The sequence below is a fragment of the Cimex lectularius genome, unplaced genomic scaffold (genome assembly GCF_000648675.2).
Source record: "Cimex lectularius strain Harlan isolate CLEC.00 unplaced genomic scaffold, Clec_2.1 scaffold4, whole genome shotgun sequence".
Lineage (NCBI taxonomy): Eukaryota > Metazoa > Arthropoda > Insecta > Hemiptera > Cimicidae > Cimex > Cimex lectularius.
Genome location: NW_019392723.1, coordinates 2,238,288 through 2,263,084, shown reverse-complemented (window position 1 = coordinate 2,263,084; position 24,797 = coordinate 2,238,288). Strand labels below are relative to the sequence as shown.

Below are 24,797 nucleotides of genomic sequence, written 5' to 3'. Positions count from 1 at the left end.
TCTTACATTATATTTATGTTCAAAAGATGGCCTCTGAGGGTGCCACTCCTGAGAAATGAGATGCAAGGAAATAAATCCGAATCTAAGGAGGAGCCACTACAAAATTCTAGAGAGTAAATGAGGTAGCTATAACCGTGCCTGACAAAATGGAGAAAAACTCAACTTTGGCAGACTCTCTCAAATGGCCATACATAATAGAAACCATTGGAAAAATGGTAGCCCAAGTTTCAGGAAGACAGATGGATCGAAGAAGGAACACTGAATAGGTGTAGGGATAAAAGGGCCGAACTACACCGAGCAAAGCCCCTTGGACTAATTATGAATCCCAACAGTTTTACAATTTTACATACTCTGCCAGCCAGGCAGCCTTAAAGGAACTAGATTCGTACGCTTTCAACTCCAAACTTTCTCGTAGTGTCTAAATTGCCTATTGGCTCTCGGAAAACACAAAATTACCTTAAGTGGGTTCCCGGACATGAAGGTATAGAAAGAAACTACAGGCTGATCAACGAGCGAAAAAAATGGGCATTCCTCCAGTAATATGTAAGTTACGTTATTGCGCGAAATAAAATATTTAAAAAATAATACTATTTATTACGCAATAATAAAATCGGAAGTAAAAGAAAGAAAGCCAGTCCATACATGCATTAAGCCGGGAACACACTTACCCGATGCTTACCCGACGCCTTGTCACGTTTTAGTTGGGTGTGCACATATATCCGACGCAAGCACACGTCGCGTACTGTCCGCAGCGTTTATCACAATAATCACTATGACAATCGCAACGCATCTTTTGTTCTTAATGCACTATTTTGAGCAAAACTTTGTAATAAATTGTTAGTTAAATTTTATGAGCACAACCACAAGCAATGTAAAAGTAAGAGCTGGATAAATGTCTTGAGAGAGAAAAACTCAAACCCTTTGTAGGTGACTTTTTGGAGATTAAGGTATAGGCAGAAACAAACGGATTGACCAACTATCCAAAAAATGGACAGCCCTTTCACCCATGAAACATGAAACCCAACTAGGCGCAGCGAAGGGTATATTAAAGTAAGAGCTGGATAAATGTCTTGAGAGAGAAAAACTCAAACCCCTTGTAGGTGACTTTTTGGGGATTAAGGTATAGACAGATTGCACAACCAGCCAAATTAGAGTCAGAACTTTCACCCATAGAACATGAACCACAACTAGGCGCACAGGAGGGTGTGCTAAAGTAAGAACTGGAAAAATGTCTTGAGAATGGAAAACTCAAACCGCTTGGAGATGAGGTTTTGGAGATTAAGGTATAGACACATTGACCAACTATCCAAAAAATGGACAGCCCTTTCACCCATGAAACAAAAACCCAACTAGGCCCACCGGAGGGTGTGTTAAAGTAGGAGCTAGAAAAATGTCTTGGGAAAGAAAAACTCAAACACCTTGGAGGTTGGTTCCGGGACATGAAGGTATATAAGGAAACGAACAGGGTGGCTAACTTTTCAATGGAACTAATTTGAAAATCAGACTTTACCGTAAAATTACTTTTCTAGATTTCATCTTTTACTTTATCACAATTTAAATTTTCAAACTTATTAGTTAAAAGGAATTAGGGCGTGCCAATACTTTTTTGACCCACTGTATATTGAAAACGCATGTATGAAAATAGGGGTAAAGTAATATGCAATCAGTTAAGAGGTAGTTTGTTGGGTTAAGTAGTTTTCGGTGTCTGTCGACTAATTGAGTGGGTCCTTACAAATAGTCTAAGGGAAGGCTCGTGTGCAAACTCACTCCCCGTTCACACTTGATTAGTAACGACAAACACGGATTACCATTTTATTACCTTCGAGAGTAGAGAGGCCGCCGGCAAAGTGGTATTAAATACTCAGAATCTCCTTTGATCACAGCCCACATCTCAACTTTAAATGAAAAAGCTCACTCAACCATTCACACAAACTATCTTTATTAAGCCCTTACCGACACCGGGGTAAACCCTCTTCTCTCACTTACGACTTCTTTGTCTACTTTAGACGTTATTTTCAAGTTTAATTGCATTTTAGTTGCGATGAGGAAACGCATTGTGTTACTGAATCTATGACATTTTACATAACGTTGCGATTCATTTAAGGTTTAAAAATATTCTCTTTCACTCTCTCTCTCTCACACACACACACACAATCTCACTCTCTCTCTCTCTCTCTCTCTCTCTCTCTCTCTCTCTCCTCAATCTATCTATAATAACAAAACTTTATTAAAAAGCAACAAATACTAACAGAATTTATAGGTTTTTAAAACAACGTCTACTGAGGTTTCTTTTGACTTAAACAAAAAAGTAAAAATTTTATATACTGGCAAAATTAAAAGTAAAGGTTGCTTCTAATTAGAAAATACTCCCAGATTGATTGATATTTTTTATAAACTTTTAATATTCAGGGGCACTTACAAAGTGACGAACATCAGTCTGTCCAGTTAGAATGGGATAATTTATTCCCTCAGCTAGTTTTTCTTATCAACATAAAAGCCAGTTATAGCTTTTTACGGTCAAATTTACACATTTTAACTTCAAAATTATCCCTTTTTAATTTCAAATTAGCCCTTTCTTTATAGCATTAAAAAAGTTCGTAGATAACATGAAATATAAACATGTAAAGTAAAATTCCTGTACATTTGTCAATTTTTTTTATATAATTATATAAAATGATTGGGATTTCAGAAGACCATATGCAAATTATATGTGAAAAGCATTCGATTGATATATGTAGCTTTTTTCCATCAAATTAACTCCTTTTTAACTTCAAATTAGCTCTTTTTTTATTTCAAATCACCCATTTATAACTTTGAATTAACTTTTTTAATTTCAAATTAACCCTTTTTTAAAGCATTAAAAATATAAGCATATTAAATAAATTCCTATATACTTACTTTTTTATGTATAAAATAATTTGGCTCTTAGAAGGCCATGAGAATATGAATTATAATTTTTTTAATTATTTAAAATTAAATATAAAAATAAAGGATAATTATGTTAATTCGAGAATGTTTTTAAATAAAAAAATATGGTTCTGATCTAAAATATTACATAAAAATTAAGTACAATTAAAATGAAAAGGAGTATAAAATTAAATATAAAAGCATATAATTCTTCTGTCTATCAAAATTAAAAAAAAAACTTATTTTATAATCCATTTATTTTATATTTTAAAAATCTGGAATTAATAGAACAATCATGTTTTTACTTGAATTTTATAGTATTTATCTCAAATTAAAAAAAGAATCATTCATTTTACATTTAATTTTATACGATTTGTAATTTTACTTGAACTTTCACGTGGTATTCTGAATGAAATGTAACCATGTAAGATAAAATTCCGGAATATTTGGGAATTTTTTTTTAAATAAAAGAATTATTTGGCTCATAGATCACATGAAAATAAATTACAATTTAAATTTAAAATAATATAAAAATAAAGGATTTTCATTTTAATTTGAGATAAAGTAATATAGAAATAAATAAAAAAACCGGTGATCTTTATATTAATTCCCGATATTTTTAAATATAAAAACCTGTAATTAATAGGAAAATCTTTTTTTATTTCTAATTGTAATTAATTTCTCGTGGAATTTAGCTAAGAACAAATTTCATATTTTTTTAAACACTCAAATTAAAAGGAGAATTCTTATTTTTTATATAAGATTGTATTTAATTTATTGTATTTTTTTAATTTTTTATTGTAATTAATTTCTATGTGATGGTCTAAGAGCCTATTTATTTTATATTAAAAAATAGCAAATATAAAGAATTTTACTTTACCTGTTTATATTTCAAGTTTTTTGATGCTTTAAAAACGATTCATTTGAAATTTAAAAAAGATTAATTTTATATTAAAAAGTGTTAGTTTGACGAAAATAGCTATGTTCCCTGAGTTGTGGACTTTCACCTCCAAAAAATAATAGGAATCTTCTCTTACATTTTTAATTACAGAGTGAGCACATTTCTACATTTGAATCCTTGTCTAGCCATGGCTTGTAATTCAAATAAAGTATTCACCCCAGATTTTACAACTTAACAAGATTCTCGGCCTGTTGTACCACTGTTTTTCAATGAACTTTATAATCTGTCATAATTATCGTATACAATGAAAATGAATCAGAAGTTATGGAAATATGGAAGTGAGAGAGACTTTTAACAGTATTTTATATTAAGTGTGATGAAAATAGAAGATACAAAGCAATTTCAATGTCCAGCATAAAGTTTGGGGTGACTGATGGCCAGGGAAGTAATTTTTTATTTTAAAAAAATCACTGAAATTTTTCAAGTATCTCATATAGCCAAAAACCCCAGACTAGCTCGCGTAACAGACCACTGAGTGAAAGACGGATATAAATACCAAAATTTTGATATGTAACGGAATATCATTGTTAATGATAAATTTCAATTAATCATACTTTTATCTAAAGTCTTTGTTGATATATAAAAGCTGTCATGAGCGGGATTCGGAGATTTCATCTCAACCAAGACTTTAGTTAAAAACTAATTGAAATAATTAAATAGATCATTGACCAATAACCATATAAGGGTTAATTGTAATAGTAAATAATAAACTTTGACCAAGCTCCATAGATATTCTTTTACTACATCTATTTACAATTTCTAATCTTTCTTTGAAACTACTTTTCTTAATAAAGAACCTACATTTGTTAATAATACTTCTATTCTTAATAAAGAAAGGTTTATTGGTCAATGCCAGCCTACCTCTATTTCGAAAAATCTTTTTTTTTTAGTTAATTAACAAATACTATTGTTCACAATAGTCTTCAATTATATTTATACTATTCTATTTATACTACACTATATGGAGTAATATCTTTATTCTGTTCACCGATCGCGCAGATTGAGTGCAAACAAGCAACATAATTTATGTCTCTATCCTAAATAAAAGAAGTATGTTTTCTGAAAAATGAGATAGTTGGCCAATATCAAAAATAGAATTTAAAAAGCCAAGTTCTATTAAGGAAATTGAAACAAATTTGTAAAATTATTGTTTTTATGTTCTGGCCTGGGACTTATTATTTTTATTGATTTAAGCTCCTTAAAAGAAATTGTGAATCATACTTCTTTTTATCTACGTAATCTTTCCACCTCTTTCTTCTCACTCATCCTTCTATTTCAGCTAACTGAGAGAAGTATTTAATTATATAAAACCAATTAAATTTGATTATGAAAAATATATTTGCATACTTTTATTATTCAGTCCATAATTAGATACACTGTATTTTTGTCAGGTTTGGAGGGTAACAAAAAGGTGGATGATGCAATTAAAACCATGCTTAAAAGAATGTAGCAGCCTCAGTGGGCCAGATCAGAAGAGACACACTCATGTATCAACAGCACCGTCAATAAGTGGCCCTTGGATGATCTGAACCGTAAAAGAATGGTCATCCTTTCCTGATTAAAGATAGGCCACCTCGTGTATGTGCCCGGCATAAAGAGAAAGGTTGCTTTATGTGGAGAGTACATAGGTATGCCATCCAATATGAGAATTGTGCTTGAGCACGTAAGCGAGTATCTGGGTCCCCTGTTCCAATTCTTGGAGGCAACAGGGTTGTTTTATTGTGTATAGTGATAATATTGCTGTGTACCCAATATGTGTTAGGAATGAATGTATTTATTAACATAAAAGTATAGTGGGAGAGGGCTGATGATGAAATAATGTATCCCATTAACCCTCAAATTTGTTAGTTAATAGGTATAAATGGAGGAATAGTAAGTACTCCTTCATCCTAACTGAGTGAATGGTATGTAAATAAAAAATAATGTATTATGCGTGAGTGAATATGAATGTTTGAATTTAGGAACTGTTTGCATTGGGGGCTTAGTTGTTGATAGCCCTTGGAGCCCAACCTCAGCGGATGGACGAATAAGAATGAGGTATGACTCCATTCTGCCAACACCTGGGGTGGGCGATTCTCAAGGCCTACAGGTAAATTACAAAAGCTGGAATTGACAGTTAACTGCGAGAAGTGATAGGCTCATATATACTATACATGTGAAGATTTGAGCTTATATAAAGCAATTTTTTTGTCTTTAATGTACATGTGAAATAACAAAACACCTTTTGCTCACTAGGACTTTTTTTCTACTTTAACATTATTTTCAAGTTTAATTGCATTTTAGTTGCAATGAGGAAATGCTTTGTGGAACTGAATCTCTGTGACATTTTATATAACATTCCAATTAATTTAAGTTTAGAAAATTTCTTTAACTCACTATTTATTTAATCTTTCTATCCCCTCCCTCTCCCTTATTTATCTGAGAGACGTATTTAATTACATAAGCCTAATGAAATTTGATTATTATAAGTAACTACACAAAATCATATATTTGCATACTTTTATCCAGCCTATAATAAGAATAATAAGAAGCTAGATACACTGCAATTTTTTCCTACAATGTAGCTGTGAAATAACAAAAACATAGTTAGAACATATGTTTTTTTGTTTTGTTTTTTGTTTTTCTAATAAAAATCTAATGTGAGTCTCCTTGGTTACTACTATTTCATTGGCAAAAAAATTTCATCAAAATTAACAGTAGGAAAATTTTTGATAAAATTTGAGTTATTTTTTTTTAAATTTGGCATTTAAGATTGTACTATATTAGATAAGATTAGTACACTCATAAAGAAGAAGCTGTATTTTAATTTTCTTGTTGCTCCTAAATTTAAAAATTTCTGTTAGTTTGAAAAAATGTCGGGCGATTATAGCGATATTATTGCATCGATTTTGATGGAACAGCTTCAACAACCGCTCCCAGCCCTCATGCATGTCATACGCAACCCAGAAGAAGACGATTCATCAAGACGGAACGTCATAATGGCGCACCGCATTGTGAAAATGCATAAACCATCGGATAGAACCACTGATGAGGGCATGCAAGATTCAACAGCAGAATCGCACGATTTGACAGGTCCAAGTACAAGCAGAAGTGATGAAAGAGTACCGAACGAACATTCTTTAAATTCTCGTGACACACATTCTTCTTAAATGCACAATACACATTTACAGGTATAAAATTAACAAACATTTCACATTATTAAACCTGGTAATATTAATTTTTTTTAAACTAATTTTTAGACCTCTGCATTACACTACAACAAATTTACTGCTGCTCAGAGACATCATTACAATCTAATGCTGTACCTACAAACCATTGAAATTAGAACTTCTATATAATTATTGGATAATTATGGTAAAGTTTCAATTATTACAAATCTAAAAAATATTTAAGTGGTATTGTTTAATTAAGAACACCCGAGGTAGGCCGACTAAAATGATCAGTAGTGACCAAAATTCAGTTTCAACAGCCAAACAATCATCTAAAAGACTGGTAATTTCTAGCCGTTGTTCTTGGGATGCGTAAATCAAAATTAATCATGGCAATAGTTAACATAGTAGCAAAATGCCATACCTTATTAACTGAATCTCCTCTTCTGAACCGTTCGGTATTAAATTTTTGAGAGATTTTTCTGTGTTATCTGAGTCATAACTGTAATTTTATTTTGTGAAAGGTATCTCGGCTAGTACTCTATTGTAAGCTAGTTGATGATTGATGATGGCTAAATTTGAGTGGGCGGTTAATGCAATTGCCATAAAACAGCAGTAGCTCCATCTCCTCTTCCAATGCCACTATCAGATTTTTTTTTTGTAAGCATTATTATCCGATAATGCGTAACTTACTCTTTCTCGTTCTCAAACAACCTGAAGGTCAAATTAATGCAGATATGTTATAAGTTCAGTTTGAAAGTTTTACCTAAAATCACCTATGTTTTCTTTTCACTAGCATAATGTGAAATACTGGAGTACGTTGTCTTGATATTCCAAAGGTTATGTACCTTATGTACCATGTATGGTATGTATGTCATGCATGTACCAATATTTTTCTGGTGTTTGACTTTGTTTTGAAAATTTGGAAATTGTGTCCAAGCACAAATAACTATAATTTTCATTCTTCTACCATCACAGTAATCACAGACTAGCTAAGAACAAAAGAATATATCACACAACATATCAGATCGTACACTACTTAATAAACTTTTCTTTATATGTAAAATTTAATATATATTATAAGCATAGTTTTTACTTCATTTGCTGGAAAATTTTATTGGTACAAGTTAAATTCAGATACAAATTTAGATGCAGAAAAAAAGAAAATACTTCACATTTTCTTGCTTTAATTGGCACTGCAGTAAAATTAACATTGTAAATTATTATAATGTAAGCTATTATAATAAAAGCATGTTTTGTAAAAGTTGTTTAATAAGTAGATTCAATAATGTTGTTAAATTTTAGGAGGTTATGTTAAACTTCTTTTGTGAAAAATTTAAATGGAAGCTACTTTAGATGCAACTACTGAGAAAACTGCATGAACTACAATAACATCTACATTTGTTGGAACAGAAGCTATACAAAATCAATATGAAGTAGGTCAATATCAAAAAGTAATTTCTGTGGTAGAATATTATTTTTTTTTTAAATTGTACATTCACACATCAAATAACTTTAAAGTTCAGCCAGTCTGGATAACCTTTTTCTTATTTATTGAGTTTTAGGACCAGTAATCTACATTGATCCTTTGTGGTTCTTTTTGAGTCTCATTTAATTCCTGCTCATTTCTCCGTACGCAACTGACAAGTTATTTTCCTGTCAATTATCGTTTGGGTCCTAAGAAAACCGAATTTTATGTAAGTAATATTTCATATCAAAATTTACAAATCTAATCAGATGTCCAATCGACATGAATAACATTTAAAACATGAAAGCTGAAAAAAATTAATAAGCAAATAACAAAAATGTCTAGTTAAGTCATTTTTTACTTAAGTCTTAAAAATCACCATTTTTGGAGGGATTCATAAGCAGTTCTTGAATAAATCATCAGCATTTTTTCTAAACAGACATAAAATATATTAAACTTTTTGTTTTGTAATACATAATTATGTACAAGACTTGGATAATTGCTTCATTAAATATTGTTACAACATAAAACATAAAACTGATCTTAAGGAGAAAAAAGTGAAAATAAACTCAAGGAAATAAAAAAACACGAAAATACAATATTAACTGTAAAATTTCGACACACTGTATGCATGAATTAAATTTTAACAGTATTAAAATTGTTAGGTTAAAATTTTGCCGTTCAACTGTGATCAAGAAAGAAGTAATTTAATAGTATTTGACCTGAAAATAATTCCTCATTCTTTCCATTTTTAATAGCACTGAACATCTTTTTAATAAGTTATGCTTTTTTTCAAAGGGTAAATAAACTGCAATTCGGAATGTTTATATATTTATCTGAGCCATAAAAAGTAATATACCAATACATACATTTACATAAAAATAAAAAATAAAAAGGCTGAACCAACAAAATTTATTAAAGAGGAAAAAAACTATTTCTTCTTTTTACTCGAAACAGTCACTGGAACTGGAGCAGGAAAGAGCTGTTTTGATGTTTTGTTTATGTAATACAGGCCAATTACAGAAAACAGGAAGCTGAAAAAAATTAAATGTTAATGTTAAAACAATTTAATAATAACACAATTCTTGCTTGTGTTTGTGACAATTCGTGCTGAACTGATTTGTCTTAAAAATTCAATACTTTTGTGTTAATTTTGTATAAAACTTATTTTCCACAATACATGACCCCTCTTTGTGTAGACTGTCGAAATTGGTTGCACCTTATCTACCATTCTAAAAATCATGTCAAATTGGTCGTTTGTTTAAAATGATGAATAACTTGAAATAAAATATACCTACTTTCTCTCTAATTAACAGGTTCATAATGAAAATCTCCATTTTTGCCTCACAATTATAAAGATTTATGTACTTTCGTTGTAAGAGATTTATTAATTTCAACGACTAAGTCACAAAGAATACTGACATTTCAAAATAACATTTTTATTCTATAAGAAAATTACAATATGCAGTATTGTTTTTAAAACACTAAATGCATGAAAAATCACATATGAAGCTGGTCTTGGTGGGTTACCACTAAGACCAGGTTCTGCTTCAAAATCCAAATGCCTTTTGTATATTTTTATTTTCACTTAAAATAAGGAAAAACGATGATAAAAAAAATTAATAATTAAGCTGTTGAGGTTGGGCTCCAGGGGCTACCAACAGAGCTAGGTCATTTCAATTAGTTCCCACATCCATACTCAGTGCCATGCCCTTCCTACAGCCCCTCTATATGTAGCCAAGGAATTGCACCCTTCAACATGATGGGACATGTTGAACAATCTTTCTCCACATATACATCTTTGTCTACACATATACTTGGGCTTTGGCCCAAAAGGAATTGTCCTTGTCTCAACTTCACATGGCCTATTCTTACTCAGGTGACGAATTTTTCTATGAATCAGGTCCTCCGAGGGCCATGTATTGACAGTGCTCTTGATATGCGAGACCTTTTCTGATGCTGCCATTTTCTTTTACCCATGTTTTATATTGCTCTTTTAGTGTCAGGGGGCTGGATTGTGGTGGCTGAGATTGGAGATTGGGACATTCCAGCCTTAGCCTCCTTGTCCACCTCTTCATTACCCTCCAGACCTATGTTTCCGGGTATGTGGTGAAGAAAGAACTGAACATTTGAGTTATGTTAGAAGAGTAGCAGCTGGTTTAAAACAAAAAATCACATTTTGACTGTTCATGCCTGCAGTCAACGTGTTAGGGAGTTACGAATGTGTGATATGTAAATCAAAATTACATCGTTATAAAATTGGTTGTTTTTACATTAAAACATGTCATGCTTACAATGTAATGGACATAATGCTCTTGCACTGATTAAGTTTATTATTTTCATTCCAGGTATAAATGGTGTTTATGTTCGTTCTATGTTATAAAGGAAACTGTAGAATCAGAAAGTACAATCATGATTTGCATTATTCTTCTATATAATCCGAGGTGTTCTCAAAACATTTGCACAAGATGATGAAGACTTGAAAAGGATGACACCTCTGACAGTGCCAATCACATCTACTTTAATGCAACCAATATAAAACTAAGTTTGCCTGAACACTTTCAGTACTTCACCTTGAATGAAGAAATCAAACTAACTCATGCAAAATAAATTATGATTAGATTCTGAAACATTTATTTTTGAAAATAAAGTAAATATATGTTGTTTAATTAACATCAATTTTGGAAAGTTCTTCTGTTCTCTGGCTTATGGTCTGACAGACCAGGTTGATTAGAAATGACACTATAAAAAATAAGTTAACTTTCTCAATGTTGGGTGAAGGATGAGTAGAAATAAAAGAATTTTAAACAAATGTTCATCATTCACAAGTTTAAAGCATGTATCAAGATGTATCAACGACTTTTTTACTCACAAATAATCTGGATCTTGGTATCTTCTGGATGAAAAAACAAATTCAATTGTTATCTGTTCAACTTTTTTTTCCCTTTTTTTTCTCATTTTAATGTCACCATCAGGGCCTACATAAATTACATATTACGGATAAATAATAAATCCTTGGCAGTGTTGGGTCTGAGTCTATTTGTAGGCATTTTTAAGGTTGGTTTGCCGTGATGATAACCTTACCCCTTGCCTTACAAGTTTTTTCTGATTACATTCCAAAAATCACCAATTTTTTAATAACTGATTTACACTTGTAACTAACATGTAAAAAATTAGTTGTGTCACATTTTTTAAAATTAGCTAAACTTGCTCAGCTGATTGACATAGTCCTCCAAAGCAAAGTTTGCCAAACCTACATGGTGTAGAAGAACACCCCAAAAAGACAGCACTTCGATTTATAAAAATTGGATAGACACTGCAAGCAAAACAGGTGGGAAAACAGCACTAAAGTTAGAATGACCTACCTGAATACTTCCTAGACATTGAGGAGGAGCGAAACAGGTGTATCCGGATTTCTGGGCCAAGCAAACCTTGACCTTGCACCTTCTTGTTAGACCTCTTAAATTCAATACTTCCAACAGCCTTTCATGCTTTGAATGCGATACTGATAAGACCTAAAAGGCCACTTCTGCAACAGTTAGCCCTCAACTTTAAGTGAATTTGCAGGACCAAAACTGTTTCTAGGCGTTCAAAGCATTAAGCCTAAAAATTCTTGGCCATCAAATATAGAGCATATATTGATCTACTTATTTATTTGGCCACATAAATTTATTTAATTAATGGTATAATAAGCTTTAATAGAGCCGTAAGTTTAGTCCTAACTTGGTTTTCCCTTCTCAATTTTGCAAACATTCTGGTTGACATACTAGTCAAAATTGTCCAAAAAATAAAATAAGGCTCATTTGCTTAAGATAGGATAACACAAGGAAAATAAATGCCCATACCCTCCTCAAGCCTCATCTTCATAAGGCAAGGCCTGAGGAAGACATAAGCTCAAACATTTCCTCCTTTTCTGTTTCACATCCGCAGTTTTTAGTTTGGCATGGTCCACCGGTATAGGGTCTGCCTAAGGTATGGGGTGGATGGGGAAAAATCCAAATCATACCAAGATGCACATTATTTGTAATCATTCACAAGAACCTTAGCAACAATATAAAATTTAAAATTGGTATTATCAAATTTAAAAAAAAAAACAAGTCACCAAGTTGTAGTGCAGACTCGATGTACCATTCCAGTAGCCAAGAGGGAGACCCCCAAGCAAATTATTACTGTAAAATGTTAAAAATTACATTTTGACTTTTTTATTATCAAGAAACAATGTTATTATTATTCTATTAACAATTTCATCTTTCTAAAATGATAAGTTTGTACAATAATTAAATGAATGAAAGAAATACAAACCTTCTGGAAATAATTTAGTGTGAAACCTTGGTCCAAACATGATTGATTCCATATTTCCAATAGCCTGTTTCAATAGTTTTAATTAAGGCAAATAATAAAATTAATTTAAAAAAATTGTTGATGAGACATAATTAAAACATTTCATACCAATATTGCAAAGGATACAGTTAATAAAAATGTAAATAGAAGAGAACCTAGGTAACCTCCTAATATAGTGTGCACTTGGGAAGAAGAAAACCATTGCTTCTGTATTTGCATCAGACAAAATATTAGAACGGCCAGCATTGTAGCAAATACAAAGGACAACCTTGCGTCAAGACCTGTTTGCCAAATCAAAAGAAAATTACTAACAGTGGTGAATTTAACTGTAAGATCTTAAAATTAAATTGACATTCTGATTGTATACTAATTTCAGAAATTAAGCCAAAAATTGAAGTGTCTGATATTAATAAAGATGTCACTTGACAAAGGAAGAAACATTCAGAAGAAAAAATACAGAAATTTAGTACAATAATTATGAAAATAATATAAATCGTAGCTGTAAAGGTGTAAAAATTTAAAAGTCAAATTTTTTTTTTTTCAATGGGACTAGACAATTAGTAAAAAAAGTAATGACGTCTTCCTCTTGTTTGTTAGTCTAATAAGTCTACTTACATTTTGTTGTATAGTTTAACAGTTAACAGACAGGTTAATTTTCTCAAACTCAGAATCTGCCTTGCAAGCCTTGGACCACTCCTATTCAAATGACCCTAATGTTCAGGATATACTGGTTCCATTGAGGGGCCTACAACTGCAGGAAAGTAAATTTTATTTTGTTCCTTGATATGCAAATATTAAGGAAACCACTTAGCTGACAGAGCTGCAAAAAGAAGCAGCCATATAGGCCTTCAAACCAGAGACGTCCCAAAGGGTAGTTTGCAATTCAAAAATTTGGGGTCAATGGAAACCAGTCTGGGCTAACATACATGAAAACAAACTCCAAGTGACAAAGGACTCTGTAGGCGCATGGCCTATTTTGTATAGGGATAGCAGAAAGGAAGAAGTGATTCTTGCATGGTTGAGGATTGTACACTGTAAGCCACCAAGGGTTATTTGATGGTGCGAGAGGCACCCCCCCCCCCAATTTGTAGACCTTGCAACTAGACCATTACAATAAAACACATACTATGTTATGCACATTATAACAAAGTATAACTTCTACACTCCTTGCCTGTAAGCAAAGAGGTGATTAGCGACAACCAGGATAGTATGCATAAATTATTTGATTTTATTTAATCAGCAATTTACTCAACAAAATATGAGCTTCTCACATTGTTTGTCTTTCTTTTAACTATTTATCAAGATCGACTGAAATGTATTAATATAGAACATAAAATGTAAAATGGTGTATGTGCGTCGTCTGTGGGCGGGAGGCCCGCTGGCCTGGGCAGTTCATGGGTGCTTCACAAGTCCCTGTTGGTTTATGCTATGTTAACCTACCCGAGGGATTTGGACGGGCCCACAGATGCACATCCCTCTCAAGCTCAGAATAATATAAAGTGTAATATTCGGAGTGTAATATACTGAGAACTATTGTACCTCCCGCTGTACATACAACACACCGATGAGTAGGTCCGGTTTACAGTGGTTTCTTCTACGGCCACATTGTACACCCCAAAACAGTTCCTCCTGCAGGTAAATGTAGCCAACCACAGTTGGTTAACAGATGTGTTGGTGTCTCCTCTGCTTCTTTGCAAAATCTCGGCCATGTTGGATTATACCAATCTTCTTCAAATGCCCATTTAGTCTGCTTGGGGCTATGAAAAATTTGAACAGGTCAAAAAAACTCAACGATTTTTAATTAGAAAGTTATTTACCCTTTCCAAAACCCTCTGAATTATATAATTTATTTAGAAACTAATGTATACCAGTTATTTTTATATACCCTCAAACTTCATTTTAACTACATCCTAAAATTCTTCGAACAGCCTGATTTCCGGCTTTCCAAAATAGTGGCCCTTGAAGTCGTTAAACACGGTGCTTATGGTTCGACATTGGAATAGTTTATGTAGAGATCTTTCATGTAACTCATCTCTTTCTATAAATTATGTGTAAGACTGGCCTTTCCTGTTTATGGAAATTATTAGAAAACTAAGTATCAAATTCGATGAACAAGTCATATCTACCTCACATTTTTACTCTATTAAGAACTATACCAACGTGATTTTGATATGATTAATATAGATAAAGATGAGACTAAGGTCTGTCATTGGTCAAGTTAAGGTGATTATTTGAAATCAGAGATCTGCTACATCTCAATGGGGTTCCTTTTGAACTGTTGCTTAACAATTTCAGAAGGGGGGCGTCGATGGCCACAACGGTTTAGGCGTTGACACGGCGCTCATCACTGTAAGGTAAAGGTCCCGGGTTCGAATCCAGCAGCCCTGCATTCGAACCCGACACGTTTATAAATGGGCTTTTTTTTCAAAAACACCAGCACCCCGACGGATGATATAACCTTTGCTGTTGCGAACCCTCATTTAAAAAATTTAAAAAAAAAATTAAAAAAAAAAAAAAGTTTCAGAAATTTAATTAATTATGCTCGCTCGCCACACTTGGCACTATTGCCAACAGTTTTATTTAATTTTTGAATATTTTAAATCTTTTTCTTTCTAAAATAATGGCCCCAATAATTTATGATTATAGATGTGAGATGCGGTCTAGTGTGATGTAGATTTAGAAACTATTTTTTTAATAATCAAGCCAACATTTCTATCTTTATTGAGATCATCTTCAGCGCCTGTTATTTATAAACATTGTTTAAATTATACAAATACATGTACGACGTGAAAAGAATTTATACAACAATATAGAAATTTTAGGTTTAATCAAAATATTTGTATTGTTCTCAAAGTGTGTTTTCTGTGTAACTTTGATTAAACATAAAATTTCTATATAAATTCATTTTCACATCTTACATGTATTTGTATAATTTGAACAATGTTTATAAATCCCAGGTCCTGAAGATGTTCCCAATAAAATTGAAACATTGGCACGATAAAGACAATGTTTTTCTAAACCTGTCAAGATCTCTAAATGATCATTAATTAACGGTCACTAAACACCACACATTTATAATTTATGTCAGTCCAAGGCTCGAGAGAATCTCCAGAAAGGAGATCTGAGAATTGAGAACTTTCCACAAGGGTGAAGATAAGGCAGGCAAGCTTTATGACGAAGATTGAAGCCCAGTAAAACGTAGCCTATCGACATAGGCAAGATAACTAGGTGTACCTAATTTAAAAGACAGGTATATAGTAGCCCTCCTTATACGATGTTAACCCTCTGCATTTGGATGCGGATGGTGCCCACCCAATCCATCCCAAGCTCGTAATACAGAAAAACATGCAGCAGTATTATCTGGCAGAATATCAGATATCAAGGGCCTCCATGGCTATGACCTTCCGTCCGCACCGCATGCCACCTATGAGCCTGTTATTGGGGCATCATGACCCTTGTGGTTGCGCGTTTATGTATTATTTCATGTATGGGATTAATTCAACCTGAAGAATTTATTTTAAACACGGTCCGATGGGAAAATACTTCGTCCACCCATGACTCTAAAAGTGAGTAACGAGAGTTCTTTCCGGCATTTTATAAAACTGATCAAACAAACCATCAGGTTGGTTCATCAGGTTTTACCTGGACTCTAATAATTTTGCCGGCTTATCGAAAAGTTTTTCCACTCACCTGTCCCACTCATCCTGTTTTCTACGATGTTTACCGTTTCTGCTGGTTCAAAAAGTCAAAAAGAAAGAAAAAATAGAATTTAGCCGGCAGAAGACAACTTGAGACCTGCCACGCCAAACAAAACGGCCAACTGTGTAACCTACCCGGTAAGGTTACGACGAACCATCGCAATCTATGGCCGTTGTAAAAGGTAAACAGAAAAAAGTCCGAACGTCAAATCGGCTCTTATCTCCGCCAGCTATCCAGACCCTCCCACAGAATCTACACAGTTTTGCATCAAAAGGCGAGTACGAGATGTTTATGCATTTTAATTCAGTACTAGAACTAGATGGGTCAACAGCTTTATTTAAATAAAAAGTGTTTAAAAAAGACCTGAAAGCAGTTGTTGCAAAAATTGTTAGACGCAGATTACTGTTGAGTATTGTCTCATTTGCTATCGCTTTCAGGTGGCTGCTTTGCTGTTGTCTCGACAATGATATCTGGTACCGACAGCCTTCGTCCAGCTTCATGAATGTAGAACTGATCCTGTTTACTTAAAAGAATGTTGTTGGTTATCGTGTTGTTGGTGGTCGTATTGCAGGTCGGCCGAGCTGTTAACATCGGTGAGTGGGCATGTTGAGCATGTGATTTTTTGCCCATGTTACAAATTCCCAATGCGGTTTTACACCTTTTGATTTGAAAATGTCATAGTGTTTTATCTATTTAGAAAGAAAAACTATGTTAAATTTGTAACTGTTATTGCGATGCATACTTGCTACACAAGCTTGGTGATGAAGACTGCACTCGGTTTATGTATAAAAGGCGTTTTTTTGAAAGCGCCAAGACTCCTGAGATACAAGGAAATAAATGCAGATCTTAGGAGAAGCCATTAGAATAAATGAGATTACTAGAACAGCCAAAATGAGAGGAAAACTCAACTTTGTCTGGCCTTTCCAAGTGGTCATAGATAAAAGATCATTAAAAGAAAGGCAGCCTCAAGTTTCAGGAAGGAGCAAAAATTTACATTAAAGAGCAAAGATTTACATACTTTTGGACAGTCATGCATCTGACATGCGTGCTTTTAGCTCTAGGAATGCCTAAATTATCTAATAGCCCTAGGAAAACACAAGGGTGCCTTAATCAGTTTCGGGACATGAAGGTATGGAAGGAAATGAATAGGAACGCAAAAAAACCAAAACTAGGTGCATGGACTCTGTGCTAAAGTTAGAGCTGGAAATATAGCTGGCGAAGAAAAAACACCTTGGAGTGTGGTCTGGGATATGAAGAACTGGTCTGAATTGAAAGAAGGAAACAAACAGGCTGACCAACTAGCCCAAAAAAGGGCAACCTTCACACCTCTATGATTGTAACTACTAGGCACACCGAAGAGCGAGTTAAAGTTGGATCTGGCAAACTGTCTTGAGAAAGAAAAACTCAAATATCTTGCAGGTATGTTCCAAAAGATATGAAAATGTAGAAGGAAATGAACAGGGTGACTAACTATCCAATGGAACCAATTTGAATACTTTGTCTTTATTTAAATTGTCAAAATTATTAGTTATGAGGAATTAGCCAATACTTTTTTGACCCACACTATTGGAAACGCATATATGAAAATAAGGGTAAAGTAATATGCAATCAGTTAAGAGGTAGTTTGTTGGGTTAAGTAGTTTTCAGTGTCTGTCGACTAATTCAGTGGGTCCTTACAAATAGTCTAAGGGAAGACTCGTGTGCACCCGTTCACACTTTTCACACTTGATTAGTAACGACAAACAGATACTATCCAACTAGCCCAAAAAAAAGGGCAACCGTCGCACCTATATGACTGTAACTACAACTAGGTACACCATAGGTGAGTTAAAGTTGGTGCTTGAAAAATGGCTGAAGAAAGAAAATCCCAAACACTTTGGAGGTGTGTTCTGGGATATGAAGGTGCAGAAGAAAATGAAAGGTTGGTCAACTAGCCAAAAAAGGGCAACCTTCCCACCTATTTGATGGAAACTACAACTAGGCACACCGGAAAGTGTGTTAAAGTTGGAGCTGGAAAATCGTCTTGTGAAAGAAATCTCGAACACCTTCGAGGTGGGTGCCGGGAAGTTGTATATTAGAATATATATAGTGCTTTTTTCATGGATTTTAAACTCCCGTTTGACTACTGCAAATAATTTTTGTAAGTTCAGTAATGGCTCGTAATTGATGGTACTTTTGTTGAACCAGCACTTGCGGATGTAGGTGTATTGAGTTCATTCACCTGGTAGATGGTTTTTGTCTCCAAATCTGCCAGTTCATGAGCATCGTATACATTTATATTTTCCACTTGAAAAAATATTTTTGTAATTATGTTGCCCGTATATCTACAATGGGTATATTTTGAAATTGCATACCCATTTTATTTTGTACGGATCAAAATCTATTGGCAATTTTGTTATTTCAGGTATAATTGGAGGTGGGATAGGAGGTACATCCGCTGCTTATTTTCTAAGGGAATTTTTTAACGACGATGTTAGCATTGACTTGTATGAACAGTCAAAAATAGGTGGTCGTTTATCAACGATTACTATTGACGAAAAAGAATATGAAGTAGGAGGATCCATAATCCACACAAAAAACAAACATGCTGTTGATCTTGTTAAATTAATGAGTCGGTGTCATTTCTGATCTTGGAATACCATGGGTCAACACTGATAAATAATCCACAAATTAAATTCTAGATTTAACCAAGAATTATGAAGACCCAAATGAATTTTTTGGCTTGTTCGGTGATAAAGGTTTTGTGTTCACCGGAAGTAAATATTCATTTATAACAAACATAAAAATGTTATGGAGATATAAATGGCAGCTAATCAAACTTGATAGATTTTTGACAGACATGCTTAGCCATTTTTCAAGGTAATTTTGATTAAAATAAAATTGAAAACTTGACAAGGAATTTCATAACAGACAATATCGGTTTATTATTTATTTTTACGAAAATATTACTGATTGTATTTTCAGAATTTATTCGTTTCAAGACCAATTAAATAGTTTTAAAGATGTACACAGCCTATTATACTCAGCCGACCCAAAATTTGTAAAATACTTAACAGTAACAGCAAAGGAAGGCTTCAAGGAGGATAGTTTTTCACAACAAATTATTGATGAATTGCTTTTAGCAGGACTTCGTTGCAATTATGGGCAATCCACCTCTGTACATAAATTTGTTGGTGAGTTCTAAAATAAATATGATGTCTTGGACTATACACCCAAAGACAAAAAAAAATTAATAATAATAATTTAAAAAATAGTAGTATTTATTTGTTTATTTTATGTAAAATGGGTAATATAAAGTTTAATAGTTACTTAAGCATAAATGCAACATTAATAAAATGTTGTCTTAAATCTTTAGTTCAAAAATAAAAAATCTTTAGTTTAAAAATAAATGTGCGGTGATTAATTTAAAAAAAAAAATCAGAGGCAACTTGTTGGTTTTATTAAATTATTTTCTTTGATGAAACAATAAATTTGAGAAAGGGGGCGTAGGTGGCCACAACTGTTAAGGTGTTGATCCAGGAGCCCTGGAGTCAAACCCGACAAATGGGATTACTTTTTCAAAAACACTGACATTCCGAGGGTTGATATAAACCCTGCTGTTGCGACCCTCCTTTGGAAAAAAAGTAAAAGAAAAATTTTTATCCTTAAAAGCATGGTTTTAAGTCGAGATCTTACCTGGGCAGATGCTAAGGCCGGGCGTAGCGTTACATGATCCAAGTCCTGGTTGACCATCCATTATAGTCTACAGCAGTTTGGGCCATTGGGAGTCTTGATCTAAAGAAGGTAGTGGTCGACCGCAATGTACGACAGTGAGAGCGATCGATTTATTGCTCTTACTGTTACTGTCATTTAATGGCTTCCTTGATAGTCAACTCCAAGCGACTATCCAAGTGGTCTGTAACATAAAGGTGAGCTCCAAAACAGTCATCAGAAGGCTTCATGAAATATCCTAGTCTCTAGACACCCCACATCAGTTCTCAAATACTGGAGAGGAATTGAGTAGAAAAATTCTTCACAAATCAGCATCTCGTTTCAACACTTGAACAATGTGGGGCTGTTCTCTTATGATATTTTGTTGAATTTTCTTTCAAACCATCATAATTAAATAACTTTTTATTAAAACCCATGAATTTCTGATCTCGTTTAATTTAATTCACATTAATTTTTTTTTTTTTTTTTTTTCGTTATGAACTATGCATATTAGCCATGTGACAATTCATATATGTGTGTTCAAATTTGGGGGGTTATTGTGAAAAAAGGGCCAGAGGCGACGGTGGGAATCGAACCCACGACCGCGGCGTGAGAGTCTCTCATGCTAACCACTCGGCTACCGCGGTCCCCCAATTCACATTAAAATAAGTATGTTGTAATCAATATAAAGATAAAAATACATACAGGTTTAAAATAAACAACAAAATATGATTTTTTTTTGTCTTTGAGTGTAAACCAAATATATTACTTATCATTTTTATGTTACTTTTTAATTTAATTTAGGCTCTGTATCAACATCTGGAATGGGCGCTGACTTGTTCTCAATTGTTGGCGGAAATAAACTACTAGCAGAAAGACTCATGAAAGCATCGTATGCTAAGTTGATCAATGATCAAGTTATCTCAGTAGACAAAACAGAAGGAGGAAAGTACATAATTAAAACAAACCATATTAAATCTGTATATGATTTTGTCATTGTTGCGACACCTTTGACAGTAGACCAAAAAAGTCCCATTGTTTTCAATATCGACGTTCCCGTGAATGTCCCTGGACATTACCATACTACCATTGCGACCATTGTAAAGGGAAATTTAAATAATGAATACTTCGGCTATACGAAGAGTGGCGATGTCCCAGATATTATTTTAACAGTCTCAGAGAATCTATTTTTTAATTCAGTCGGAAGAATCAAACCGGTAAATGGGACAAATAAAAAACAGATTTGGAAAATCTTTTCTAGAAATGTTCTCAGTGATAACGATTTAAAAAAACTGTTTAAAAATTATATCGTACTAGATGTCATCAATTGGCTAGCGTATCCTCATTACAGCACTGATTATAGAAATGATTCATTTGAGTTAGACCAAAATCTTTATTATATAAATGCTATAGAATGGGCAGCAAGTGCAATAGAAATGTCACTGATTGGTGCAAAAAACGTAGCTTTACTAATACACAAAGAATTACAACCAGCTTTCCAAGATAGTGACTCGTTACACGATGAATTATAACACGGTAACCACATTTTAAGAACGGTGTGATTTTTTAAAAGACTGCATTAATTCATTCAATCATTTAATTCTATGTTTTAGCTTGGTTTACAGGTTATATAAAAATAATCAATTTTTGTAAAATATTCTAACCAAGCTAACTTGTGATATTTCCCTACTGAAAAATAACTATAAAAAATGACAATGCAAATTTATTTTATTTTTCAATTAGGATGTATGATCGATTTATTAAATTCAAGTCACAAATGTCAAAATGTATGGACCGGTTGAAATGTAAATAGATATTTTTTACAAATATTTTGCACTAAGTATATCATGTAAGTAGAATAATATTACGGCTAGTGTAAGTGGGGAAACAAGTAAAAGTACATTTTTCATTCTACCTCAGAAAATATAAAATGATCCGAATGCTCAATAAATAGTTATTTTAAAGCAAATGTATAACTATTTCATGCAACCTTTTTGGTCTTGTTTGGTTTGACAATTATTTATATCCTTTACAAAGTTAAAAACCACTTGACATTGATGCAATGTTTGTGCACTTGCACTGATGTTTGTTTTTATTGCCAAAATTCTTTACTACATGGTATTACAAAAGAAGGATGACAAAAATAATCCACACTAGTAAAATTATGCTTATAATTATTTTAAGTTGTACACAAAAGAACAGAATTTAGCATAAATTATTGATAGAATCAACCAACAGTTGTAATTATACTGATGTAGTGATCGAGGTTGTGGTCAGAGTTTCTTAAGCCAAAGACTGTTCTGACAAGCTTTTAACTTTATTTGAAGTCTTCTTCAGGGCCTGAATTACAGAAAACATTGAAAACATACAGGATTAAGACCCCCCCCCCAAACCATGAACACAATCTCGATCACTACATCAGTATAAAATTTAGCATATGTAAGTTTGGTAAAAAAAAAAAAATCTAGAAAACGATTAAAGATTTGACATAATGTTGTTTTTCCCTTATACTGATTGCTGGAATGAACTAGTTGTTGATAGCACCTGGAGCGCAACCTTGGTGGCTAGATGGATAACCGAGGTTTGACCGCAGACTGCCAACCCCCCCCCCCCGGGGGTGGGTGATTTTTGAGGCCTGTGGTAATTTATTGAAAATTACACAAAAGCTGGAATTGCCAGCGAGCTGCGAAAAGTGATGGGCTCAACACTGTACATGCATGTGCATATTTGAGCTTATGTAAATCACTAATCACTTATTTAACTATTTATTTACAAAAGGTATACCATCCAATGCTAATAGCTCAATTAAGTATCAATAAATCTATTAACCCTTTGTGACATGCAAAATTGCCAAAAACATTGACCCATCAGATGGGTTAAGAATCAGTTTTTGGTTCAACGGAATTTTATTCAAAATGTCCATCAAAGGACCATCGCAGGAACTAATGTTATAACTACTAAACTTTGATTAGGATTAGAATCATAGTAGGACTGCTGATTAAATACAGCATACTCCAGAGTCATATCTTTACACGAGGAGCAGCAGAAACAAGCCCATGCGAATATCGCCAGAAAGAAGAAGAATCAGTGGATTGTTTGGTTGGTACAAAGACCTACAGGTAAGGAAAATTTAAAACTTTTAATGTTAACTTTAACCTTACATCAACAGGCCTGAGGGTAAATGGCTTCTATAGCATCAGGAAAGCCTTTCAGCCCATCACATCAGGCAATGAAATCATCCTGCAAACCATGATTTTTTAGCTCAGTCATTACTGGCAGCCAAAACTTTGCCCCTTCAGTTTTTGCTAAGGTCGTAAACAAGAATCTTTTGAACAGGCTACACTAGATATTGAAAAACGGCACCAAGGCGATGTTATGATGGCCTTAGGTGAACATAAAGGTGAACTGCGTGATGGTAAAGGTCAGATGCGGCTTGATTAATGAATCCTTAAATGTTAAACATGAATTTATGGTTTTATAATTATCTCAATTCTCATGTACACAGTTGAGCATAATATGTCAAGGATACATCTCCTATTTTGCAGAGGAGCAATGAGTCACTTATAATTAAATATGTATTTACCCATATTTAATCGGTTTGAAAAAGGTAATGGTTAAATAGTTAGATAACGATGGGTAAGTCTACAAGAATTTTGATATTGTTTTGTTGAAAATAAAACTGGTGTCTGTTTTCGTCCCTTGGTTTAAAATGTGTTTTGCTATATTCAGTACAACCTAAAAAAGAAAATATATTGTACATTTTCCCTGCTTTATCATCCTGCTGTGTGAAGTTGAGCGAAAATACTGTTTTAGTGAAATCTACACTCAAGGGAGTAGACAGCCTGTGTAACGTGATCAAATGGCAATCAATTGAACAAGTTTCATGTATAATAATATTATATAATTTTATTATTATTATTTAAAACTAGAGATGAATTAGGACAACAAAATGGGTTAATAGATTTTTATAACTATATTATAACAATATATTAATTTTTTCAAATTACATATTAACATTTTGTTGACTTTTGTATTGTTACTTACAATCATGATAAGAAAATTTATCAAATCATTCATGCTTAACATTGCAAAAGAATACAATTTACTTTTTTCTCTGGTAAAAATTAGATTTTTAAAAGAATTCTTAGAAATCAATTGCCACAGTTAAGTTGTATCCAAATATAAATTTGTGCATGGATCAAGGTATGGTCTTGAAGAAGAAGGCAATTTTCAAATTAATACTTTTTAACTTAAAATTAATCCTATTTTAATTTAAAATTAACCCTTTAAACAGCGTTAAACAAAATAAGGAAATGGTATGAAATATAAGCATGTAAAAAAAGATTCCTGTATATGTTTTTTTAATTTCAAATTAACGATTTTCAGTGAAAAAACAACTTTTTTTTCAATTTCAAATTAACCTTTTTTAATAGAAAAGGTCTCACATCGACGCCCTCCCCTCCTTACCGCTAATAAATACATTCACAGTACCTCACAACTTCTTATTTCCAGTTAAACAGGGTTTATAGCTTTTTCTTCCGTCAATTTAACCCTTTTTAACCAAAAATCAACTTTTTTAAAT

The 24,797-nt window shown here is 33.0% G+C and overlaps 2 protein-coding genes and 1 long non-coding RNA gene across 3 annotated transcripts; 2 read left to right on the top strand and 1 right to left on the bottom strand.

Annotated features, from left to right (window-relative positions):
• Positions 1-6,516: 6,516 nt before the first annotated feature.
• Positions 6,517-11,115, top strand: LOC106672128. The gene is made up of 5 exons (XR_001341207.2): positions 6,517-7,038; positions 7,108-7,222; positions 8,323-8,453; positions 8,577-8,714; positions 10,834-11,115. It is a non-coding gene; the product is annotated as an uncharacterized LOC106672128 (long non-coding RNA).
• Positions 9,300-16,653, bottom strand: LOC106672120 (protein KRTCAP2 homolog). Its single transcript, XM_014403294.2, has 5 exons — positions 16,517-16,653; positions 12,953-13,107; positions 12,788-12,851; positions 12,588-12,654; positions 9,300-9,519 (listed from the first exon to the last, which is right to left on the bottom strand). Exons 1-5 carry the CDS (start codon positions 16,527-16,529, stop codon positions 9,417-9,419), a joined length of 402 nt encoding a protein of 133 aa, XP_014258780.1. The 5' UTR covers positions 16,530-16,653; the 3' UTR covers positions 9,300-9,416.
• Positions 16,654-16,680: 27 nt separating this feature from the next.
• On the top strand, positions 16,681-22,707 carry LOC106672112 (prenylcysteine oxidase 1-like). Its single transcript, XM_014403282.2, has 6 exons — positions 16,681-16,799; positions 16,963-17,118; positions 18,930-19,136; positions 19,207-19,384; positions 19,490-19,698; positions 21,020-22,707. The coding sequence occupies exons 2-6, from the start codon at positions 17,058-17,060 to the stop codon at positions 21,745-21,747; spliced, it is 1,383 nt and encodes a 460-aa protein (XP_014258768.1). The 5' UTR covers positions 16,681-16,799; positions 16,963-17,057; the 3' UTR covers positions 21,748-22,707.
• The last annotated feature ends 2,090 nt before the right edge of the window (positions 22,708-24,797 follow it).